The 9070-nt window shown below is 65.5% G+C and overlaps 1 protein-coding gene across 19 annotated transcripts; it reads left to right on the top strand.

The window, feature by feature from the left end:
* The first annotated feature begins 441 nt into the window (after window positions 1–441).
* Window positions 442–8711, top strand: LOC116285422 (uncharacterized). 19 transcript variants are annotated; one of them, XM_072949964.1, is made up of 18 exons: window positions 442–579; window positions 1285–1360; window positions 1566–1695; window positions 3326–3448; window positions 3678–3796; window positions 3869–4028; window positions 4094–4178; window positions 4372–4580; window positions 4722–4884; window positions 4970–5121; window positions 6503–6666; window positions 6748–6991; window positions 7197–7495; window positions 7566–7686; window positions 7777–7884; window positions 7962–8079; window positions 8214–8353; window positions 8476–8711. In XM_072949964.1, the coding sequence occupies exons 1-18, from the start codon at window positions 570–572 to the stop codon at window positions 8578–8580; spliced, it is 2526 nt and encodes an 841-aa protein (XP_072806065.1). In that variant the 5' UTR covers window positions 442–569; the 3' UTR covers window positions 8581–8711. The 19 variants fall into 19 exon arrangements, 17 of the variants coding, with proteins under 17 accessions (XP_072806065.1, XP_072806064.1, XP_072806055.1 ...); XM_072949963.1 differs by having other exon boundaries at window positions 1563–1695; XM_072949954.1 differs by having other exon boundaries at window positions 1563–1695; window positions 3326–3796.
* Window positions 8712–9070: the final 359 nt, after the last annotated feature.

Here is a 9070-nt window from a genome sequence, read left to right as displayed (position 1 = left end):
GTGACCTGAGGATGTAGCCAAATGGCGGAAAGTAATGCCGAGAGGGAGGAAAATAAGCTGTGTGAAAGTTTGATCCCTGGATGGAGCTGTTCCTGAAGGCGCACTGCCCCGGTCTTCTCATACCTGTGAGCTGCAAATCTCCTTTTCTGCCTAAACCACCTTCTCAAGTCTTCTGTCACCAGCAATCAGAACAAAGTCAGTGGATGAGAAACTGGTACAAGGAACAGGCTTTGCAAGGTGTGGCCTGAGTCCAAGTAGGGCGGGAGGCGTGGAGGCCTCTCCCCTCCCCCAGGAAACTGGTGAGAAGCTCGGCCAGGCAAGAAGCAGAGCGCTGTGCCTCCCACCCCACCCTGCCCCGCCGCCCTGTGTTTGTTTCAGGTAGTGAGAGGCTGGGCCAAGGGCGGGGGCAGGTGGGGAAAGTCAGACGCAGCCCTCCAGGGGGTGACCAGCAGCAAGGCCCAAGGCCGGCAAAGAGATTCTGGGAGCCGTTCAATGCCCGGGCAACCCCCAAGCCACGTGCTGAGGTGGTCAGCTCTGCGGTGCTACCCACGGGAGGGGCACTTCCCTGCATGACAGCAGGTCAGAGGAATGTGCAGTGAGGCACAGGCCATGGGGCGGCAGGCATCATGGCTACTTCTGTCCAAGGGGGATATAATGTGTGCCCCCTTGGCAGAAGCCCCAGCCTGGCTCAGGTGGCCCTTTCCCTCCGGCTCAGCCTTGGCCACAGAGAGTGCAGCCTGGGCGTGGCCACATACCCCGCTCCCTGCCTGTCCTGGACCACCACTCACTGAGGGGTAGGAGCTGGTGCAGGCAGGGCTGGACTGTCCTTAGCCCAGGTCGGGTGGGACTAGGCCCCAGCTTGTGCAAAGGCCCAGGGGCAGCACAGAGAAGGGGCCCTGGGACAGACAGCACACACAGCTGTGGGCACTAGCAAACCGCTGTCTGCCGTGTGAGTGAGCGGGAGTGTGGGTGGGGCCACCGGGCTCAGGGCCTGCCGGTCCACATTGCTCAGTGGACAGAGGGCCACACAGGGGGCCCAAGCTGCCAAAATGAGCAAGATTGTCCATGGGGCTGCTGGGCAGTGTTACTGTCCCCGTCTAGGAGGAGCTGGGCTCAGCCAGGGCCTGGGTCCCAGGCGCCCGATGAGAAAGGTTGGAGGTTTCCCCAAACCTGCTCCCAGGACTTCCCAGGCCTCTGGTCTCCCACTTCTCAGTCACAGGTCCTCGGCCAGTCCTGTGGAGCCTCGAATGGAAGTCTGACCCAGCCCTGTCCTTTCTTGGACAGAAAGATGTACACATGGACCAGGTGTCAGGAGCTGGAGCACCTACTCGCCCTCTCCCCATGGGAGGCTTGGAGAAAAGTGAGGAGAAGGGGCCGGAGGGGGCCCTGTGAGGACACCCTGGCAGCTGGTGGGCAAGAGGGGAGGTCTGTGTGCCGGGTGGGGCAGGCCTGCGCAGGAGTGTACCGCTTCCAGCCGCCCAGGCCTGGGAGTGGGGGCTGAGACCGGAGCAGGAAGGGCAGGGTGGGCTGTGCTGGTGTGTGGGACAGCGAGCCCCTCCCAGCAGAGACGCCTGGTGCGCGGAAGCGTCAGCCAGCCTGCCCCGGCCTGTCCGCCCACCCCACCCAACACTTTCTGATGGAAAGTTCCCAGGGCAACAGCAGCACAAACCCCATGGAAAAGACAAGTCTGGGCAGGTGAGTGGTCACAGGCTGGGGCGGGAGGGCCCCGCGCCTCCCAGGGTACTACCTGCAGACAGCTGAGGGCACCAGGCCAATCCCCCAGGCTCCCCCAAAAGGCTAGGATCCCCTCCCTTGCAGACCTGACCTCTGGCACCCCCTCCCCAGGCAGGGCCAGCTCCTGGGAGGGCCCAGGGCCCAGTATGGCGTGGACATGGGAAAGTCCCTGGCTTGCCTGCCGGACGCAGCCTGCTCCTTGGTAGAAGCCGGCGTCGGGTGAAGGAATGAGTAGGTGAATGAAGGAATGAAGGAACCGGCCCACGCATGCGCCTGCCTGACCGCCCCACCACAAAACACGTTAGGGAACCGTGGGCCAGCAGGAGTCCGGGAGCCCCTCTGCAGGGAGTCCCCCCTTGTCCAGCAGGCCTGTGAAGAGAGCTTCCAGGCTGGAGGCAGGGGTAGCTAAGTCCAGGCCGGGTGTGGCCAAGGTCTGTGGTTCCCAAAAGCAAGAGCCAGCCAGTGTGGGATGTGGGCAAGCCTTGGTGGGGGGGTCCAGGCCCTGAGAGGGGGCTGGCTGGGGGAGGAGGGGCGGCCTGTGAAGGCCACGTGGAAGTGGGGGAAGCCGCAGCCCAGGAGTCTCGGGGCCTGCCTGAGGCTGCGGAGGAGGAGACGGAGGAACCCAGGGATGGTTCTGCAGCCTCCGGCTCACTGATCCAGCCAGAGGGGCTCCCTGAAGGGTGTGCTCCATGCCCCATTTCCCCGATCCCCCACCCCCCGGCCCGACAGCAGTGCGGGGAGGCTGGACAGGGCCTGGGTGGGTAGTGAGAGGCCCTGGCCTCTGTCCGCTGTGCAGGGGACTTGGGGGGAGGGGGGAGGCTCCAGCACTGCAGCCCCTTCCCCAGCCCCTCCCCCACCCTCATGGCTGAGGCCGGGGACCCGTTTCCCAGGAAACAGGTGGCGGGTGGGAGACCAGGCTAAGAGAAGAGCGCTGGGCTGGCGGCTGGGCTGCTGGGCCTTGGGCTGTGGCTGGCCAAGCTGTGTGGAGAGGGAGGGCTGGGGCAGGCACACGTGGCAGAGGCAGCAGTGGCTGCCGCGACCATGCAGACTCTTAAGGGCAGGAGCCACTAGGAGTGACGCTCGGCGGTAAGCCTACAGGGGACCCAGCCCCAGCTCGTACGCAGCAGTGTGTGAGGGGCTGGGTGAGTCGGGGCTCCACCACCCTGCCGTGAGTCCCCCTGTCCTGCCACAGCAGAACGCCCTCCGTATCCTGCCCTCCTGCAGGCTGCGTGGTGCCCCAGCTGCCATGGGAAACCCGGTCTCGCGACTGGGCTGCCTGGGGGAGGGGAGGAGGCGCGCCGGGGCCAGCCCGAGGGCCCAAGGGGGCCCCTCCCTGCCCGCAGATCCCTGGGGCCAGCCCCCACCAGGGATCTCCTGGGCCCGCTGGCGACCCCGTGCCGTGGAGGTGACAGAGGTGACAGAGGTGACAGAAGTGACAGAGACGGTGGTGACAGAAGCTGTGGAAGTGGGACCCGTCCAGCCAGGAAGGCAGCCAGCCCTGGTGAGGCAGGGCAGTCCCAGGGTGGGGTGAAGGTCAGGGCTCAGCACCCCACAGCCCCAGCCCCCCAACAGAAGTGCATCCCTGTTGTAGGCATCCCCAGGGCCCCTGGACACTACTCGCAGCTGGCTGGAAGGCATGGAGGAGCTTCAGGCCTCACAGGGACCCCTGGCCCCTGACGTCACGGTGGCTGTGGCCCAGCTGCGGGAGCAGAAGGTACAGGGTGTGCGGGGCAGGGCCGGGTGGGCCCCTGGCACCCGCGAGTCCTCCGTTGAGCCTTAGGCTGAGCCACTGGCGCACAGGGAAGGCCTGCAGACCCTCTCCAGGGCGGCAGGTGGGGAAGGATTGCAGGCTCGGGGAAGGAAAGGCCCCCAGAAGGGGCAGCGCTGGGGGCTGGGCAAGGGTGGCAGCACCCTTCGCCCAGTCCCATGCCCATACCTGGCAGCTCCTCCGGCACCTGCTGGAGGAGAGGGCGCTCCAGGTGGAGTTGAGGCTGCAGGAGGCGCAGAGCCCTGGACAGCTGCGGGCCCGGTGGGATGGCCTGGTGCAGCGAGCAGAGGCCAGGTGAGGCCGTAGGGGTTGGGCAGACGGTGCTGGCGCAGGAGCGCACCACTGACTGCCCTGTCTGCTTCCCAGGTGGGGGCTCCTGGAGCAGCTGGTCCCTGCGGCCCGGAGCTTCGAGGCGGCCCGTAGCGCCCTCTTGGCTCTGCTGACCCCAGGCGAGCAGCTCCTGGCTGAGCTGTGGCAGGACCAGCTGGGGCCTGAGGGCTGCAAGGGGGCCGTGCAGCGCCTGCAGGTATGGACCAGGGACCAGGGCGGGCCCGGGGGCTGGCACGGGGCTCAGTGGGCATGTGTTCACAGGGTGTGTGCGAGGGGGCTGCAGCCCGGACAGAAGGCCTGGAGAGGGCCCTGGAAGCTGGCCAAAGGCTGGCAGAGCTGCTCGCGGGTGAGTGGTGAGTGGGATGAGCAAGGCAGACAACATTCGGTCTCACGTTTGGGGACCCCCGGAAAAGCCCCTCCCCAGTCCCTCCACCCCTGCCTTGGGGCACAGTCATGCTGCCACCTCAGCCCCCAAGTGTGAGTCCCTCTTGGCGCCCACGTCTCTGACCACAGCCCCCACCCCCCGGCGCCGGCTGCAGAGGACGAAGCTCTGCTGGTGAGGGGACAGCTGCAGCGGCTCCGGGAGCGGGTGAGGCTGACCGGGGAAGGCGCTGCCCGCGCCCGGCAGAAGCTGCTGCAGGACCTGGGGACAGAGTCCTCTGACCCCTCGCCCCTGACAAGCCCGGCAGCCCAGCTGGAACCGAAGAGGGCAGCCTCTGAACATCGAGGGCTCGAGAACCGAGAGCAGGTGTCTGGGCCCGCTTGGCCCTCCCCATCCCCGGGCTGCAGGAAGGGCTCCACCCTGCCCCGTCCTCTCTGGCCATGGAGCGGGGGTGGCTGGGGTGGGTGTGGCAGGGGCTGCCTGAGACAATGCTGCTCTCCCCACAAGCTGAGTGCCTGGCTGGCACCCTGGACAGAGGCCCCAGGCCAGGCGGTAGTGGACACAGCGTCCATTCAGGAACCGAACCCCCCACCAGGTCCCGCGAAACCTACAGGGGTCACTGTAGAGAAAATGCGAGGCCTGGCCCCAGAGGTGGGCTCAGGGACCCCAGGTGTGTAGGCAGCCAGGGCTGGGTGGGGTGGGGGCAGGGAGCTGTGACCAAGCTGTGGTCTCAGGGTGCTCCTGTCTCTCCTCAGCTGTGTTCCGGGCAGAGGTGGAGCTTCTGGGAGGGTGCCGGTCAGAGGCTCAGGAGCAGGACACTAGGCTGAAGGTTGCACGGGGTCCGGTGGAGCTGGCGGCCAGTGAGGAGGGGCTGCAACCTGAGGGCAGCTGGGCCCAAGCTTTGCAGGTGCCTCAGGGGACTGGGAGGATGGGGGACAGCTGGTCCTGGAGTCCTGTGGGAGGAGAGGGGTGACCACAGAGAAGGCTGCCTGCAGGCGGTACAGGTGCAGAGGAGCCTCGCTCCCTTGTGGGTGAAGATGGTGCGTCAGGGAGGTGGACAGCTGAGCGGCAGAGTTGACCAGAGGGGTTTCTGTGGCAATTTCCTGACTTGGCTCCCAGCCCCCAAGCAACCTCGAGTCCCCATGACGAGGCTGCTCTGCTCTCCAGGGGGTCAGAGCCAGAGGTCCAGGTACATCTGGCCAACCAAGGACAGTACCTCTAGAGACAGCACTACCCAGCCTCTAAGCTGTGCTGGGTAGGGACACAGAGGACCAAGGGGTCTGGACACAGCTTCTACCTCCTCTGTCAAGGGGAGCTCCCAGCTAGGACCACAGTGCTGCTCATGATTCCTGCTTAGGAGGGACTGGGAAGAAAATGCCTGTTTAGAGCAAAATATAAAGAAATTTAGTTCTCAGGTGGAGATTGGGCATCTCTCCTGGTTTACTGCCACCTCCTGACCCAGCCTGGGAACCAAGGCTCTGCCTTCCTCCTCCCCTTCCTCCTCCTCCCATAACCTGGGAGAAGCTGGGGCTTGCACGGGGCAGCTTCAGGGTTTTCCTCCTGCCCTGAAGTCCAGCTCCCCTGCCAGGTTTAGCTCTCGGATTTGGGACTGCTATGCGTGCGGCTCCTGAAGGAGCCCCGCAGGCAGGCCAGGCGGCTGTGGAGGCTGGAGGTGCTGGGGCTAGGTTCCGCAGGGCAGGGTGGGCTCCTGTTGAGGGCGAAGAGTGAGAATCTGCCCAGGCTCTCTGCTGCAGACTCCAGCGCGCCTTCTTCCTGTCCCTTCACATCAGCTTTCTCTGTCTGTCTGTGCCCTAATCTCTCCTTTCTGCAAGGACATTGATCAGAGTCCATCCTACTGTCATGTGCCTCGCCTTAACCAATTCCATCTGCAGTGACTGTATTTCCAAATAAGGTCACCTTCTGAGAAGTTCGGGGGTTAGGACTTTAATACATGAATTCAGGGGGACACAATTCAACCCAGAATAGGGAGCCCCCTGCTGGCTCTGCAGGCCTTTCCTTCCTCCAGCCCTGAGTGCCCAGCACAATGGTGCCAGCTGAGCAGAGGCTGTGTTCCCCCACTGACCTGCCCTGAGGCCAGGTCACGGCAGAGCCTTCCTGCCATGCTGGCTGGGCTAGTGTGTGCCACGCCTCCTTTGCTTCTGGAGGGACCAGTCTCAGGCACCAGTTGGAGGGGTTGGAGGGTTCAGGACGTGGCAGGCACCCAAGAGGAGGGCAGAGGCACCAGCCCTCTTGGAGGCAGGCAGTTGACATGGCTCCTCTGATGACAGGTTTTCCCGTGGGAGCTGTGGGGAGAGTGGACCCTGTCGGCATCTTTGCTGTGGAGGGAACCAGCCCTACCAGGAAGGGCCACCGGCAGGGGCACCTGCCACCTGGGCCTGCTGCTGGAGCCGCAGGGCTGCCGGGCTATGGCGTCCAGCTCCACAACAGAGAGGTCAGCCTGCCACCCTGCCCCCTGCCCACCCTACTCCTGCCCGGCCCTGCCCCTGCTCACTGCTGCCCACCTCTGCACTAGGCCGCGCGTCCTGGAGGGGATGGCGATGCTGGCTGCCCCACACTTTGCGGAGGAGCTGCTTACGCTGCCCACCAGGCTGAGCCAGGCAGAGCCCCACGGGCCCAAGCCAGGGCCTGTGGCCAGGGGCTGTGGCCGGCACAGCCACCTTCTGGACCAGGCTGGGGTCGTCATGATGGCACTGCTCCCAGGGGTCCTCAGACCCCCCTCCTTGCACCAGGACTCTGAGTGCCCCTCTGACCTGCAGGTGCTCTGGGGGAAGGAGGGCAGCCTGCAGGGGCTCTGGGTGCCCAGTGGCCACTCAGGCAGGGACACCAGTCTAGGGGCCGGGGGTGGCAGGTCAAGCAGTGGGCAGGATGGGGCATGGGGGGGGCTCACCTCATCAGCCTCCCAACACCCCCCACCTACACCAACTCCCTGAGGCTCCTCTCTGCTCCCGCCCTGCTGTGCAGGTGGTGCAGGCCCGGGGCTGGGGGCTAGAGGAGTGGCCTGTGGCCCTGGGGGCTGCTGGGCTGAAGCCCTGGACCAGAGCTCCAGGGAAGGCCCTGACCCTGAGGGACCCTGGCCAGGGACAGCCTGAGGACCTCAGGAGCAGGACAGTCACCCGGGCGTCCCTGGGAGGGCTCCTGGAAGACCTGAGCTGGAGACCACCACAGGGAGTGGGAGCCACACGGAGAGGAGCTGGAGGGACGAGGACCAGTGGGCATGACGTGGGGAGGGGCAGCCACGTGCAGCCCCCCACTGCGTGCAGGTGAGCGGTGGGCACACCCGGACACAGAGAGAGATCCAGGACCAGCCAGTCTCACACTGCCTTCTCACAGCGTGGAGCTGGCACGCACACGGGTTTCATGGCCTGGTGGCCATGCTGCCTGCAATGGCTTGGCCACAGGCAGCACCAGCCCGCCTCCCAGCAGAACATTGTGGACAGCGGCCAGTGGTCCGGTGAGCAGGGCAGGGGATGGATGCAGTTGCCCTGACCCATCTTGGGGGAATGTGGGCCCATACCAGAGCTCTTTACTCTGTTGGGGTCAGGGCTCCCCAGAGGCCAGCAGCAGCCACACAGCGTGGCCAGTGTGGCGGATGTGGACAGGGACAAGGACACAGGTGGCCAAAGGACGGCTCAGGGTCCAGGAAGCCTCAGTAAGCAGGTGTGAGCATGGGCTTGGGTGGGAGTGAGGGCAGAGCTGTGGTAACTGACCCCATACCCTCCACCCCAGAAGCCCGGACCCCCACCCCCTGTGCCCGCGCAGGTGTCTCGAGGTGCTCTCATGGTCCGTGTCGGAGGTGGCTGGGTGGCCCTGGATGAGTATCTGGTCAAGTATGACCCAGGCAGAGGTGAGGGCTGGGGGAGAGGAGAGTCTAAGTCCCCAGGGCCCCAACTGGGGGCAGAGGAGGAAAGGTCTTGGGCCCTGACCCTGGGGGACAAGAGGGTACCTGCTCGACCCTCTCCACCTGGGATCTCTGGGCAGTAAAAGGGAGGACCAGCCAGAAGATCCATGAGCGATTCCTGTCATGGGCTGTGGCTCCCAGCCTGCCAGCCCCTGCGGTTGTGCCTGAAGGGCTCTGGGCCTCCATCCTCTGCACCACCGGGAGCCCCCTGTCCCGGAAGGTGGGTGCTCGGATGGGCATATGAGAGAGGGCCAATGTTCTCCCGGGTGGACAGAAACCTCCTCTGAGCCCAGGTGGAGGGGCTGGACCCATGGGGTAAGGCCTGGTCATCTCTTCAGACAGACTGGAAGTGTGCTGGAATCAGAGACCCCATCTCTTCCACGGCCAAGGCTGAGTAGGGGCACAGTGTCACGGAAGGGACCCCTGAGGACTCCCTGGCTCTGCTGACTTGGGACTATGCAGCATCGGGGGAAGCCGGCTCCAGGGCAGAGGGCAGACCTGGTAGAGGGAGGGGAAGCGGGTCAGGGTCAGTGCCTGCTCTATGGCCTCCCTCGGGCAATAAAGTCACCTTTTGGAAAGTGAAACCACCGCTGGCAGGTCCCCATTTCCCTTGCAAACTCCATTCAGAGGCCGTCAGGGCGGGCAGGACGCACCCGACCGCCTGCGTTCCTTCGCGGTGACTCTAGGGGAGGGACGGTCGAAAGGGGCAGGGGTAGAACTGAGAGGACCCTGCTCCTCCGCAGCAGCCACCTCCGGCCCCGGGGGTGATCGCACACCCCCAGCCAGCCGAGGGGCGTGCGCCTGGGGCGCTGGCCAGGCCCGAGTGGGACTCCCGGTACCTGCCCGCCCCGCCCGGCTCCAGGGCACCCCTGCGGGTTCACAGCCCTACGCGCTGCCCACCGCCCCCAGATCAGGGCGTGGCCGCCGAGGGGCGGGG

The sequence above is a fragment of the Vicugna pacos genome, chromosome 25, assembly GCF_048564905.1.
Source record: "Vicugna pacos chromosome 25, VicPac4, whole genome shotgun sequence".
Taxonomy (NCBI): Eukaryota; Metazoa; Chordata; class Mammalia; order Artiodactyla; family Camelidae; genus Vicugna; species Vicugna pacos.
This window is presented reverse-complemented; position numbering and strand designations above follow the sequence as displayed.

Bases quoted from the DNA above. Each gene is read 5' to 3' on its own strand.
- LOC116285422 (XM_072949949.1), top strand. From the start codon at position 1,050: ATGAGCAAGATTGTCCATGGGGCTGCTGGGCAGTGTTACTGTCCCCGT. The intron at 1,361-1,562 runs GTGAGGAGAAGG...AGCCCCTCCCAG, and splicing joins CATGGGAGGCTTGGAGAAAA to CAGAGACGCCTGGTGCGCGG. The intron at 6,667-6,747 runs GTCAGCCTGCCA...CCTCTGCACTAG, and splicing joins TCCAGCTCCACAACAGAGAG to GCCGCGCGTCCTGGAGGGGA.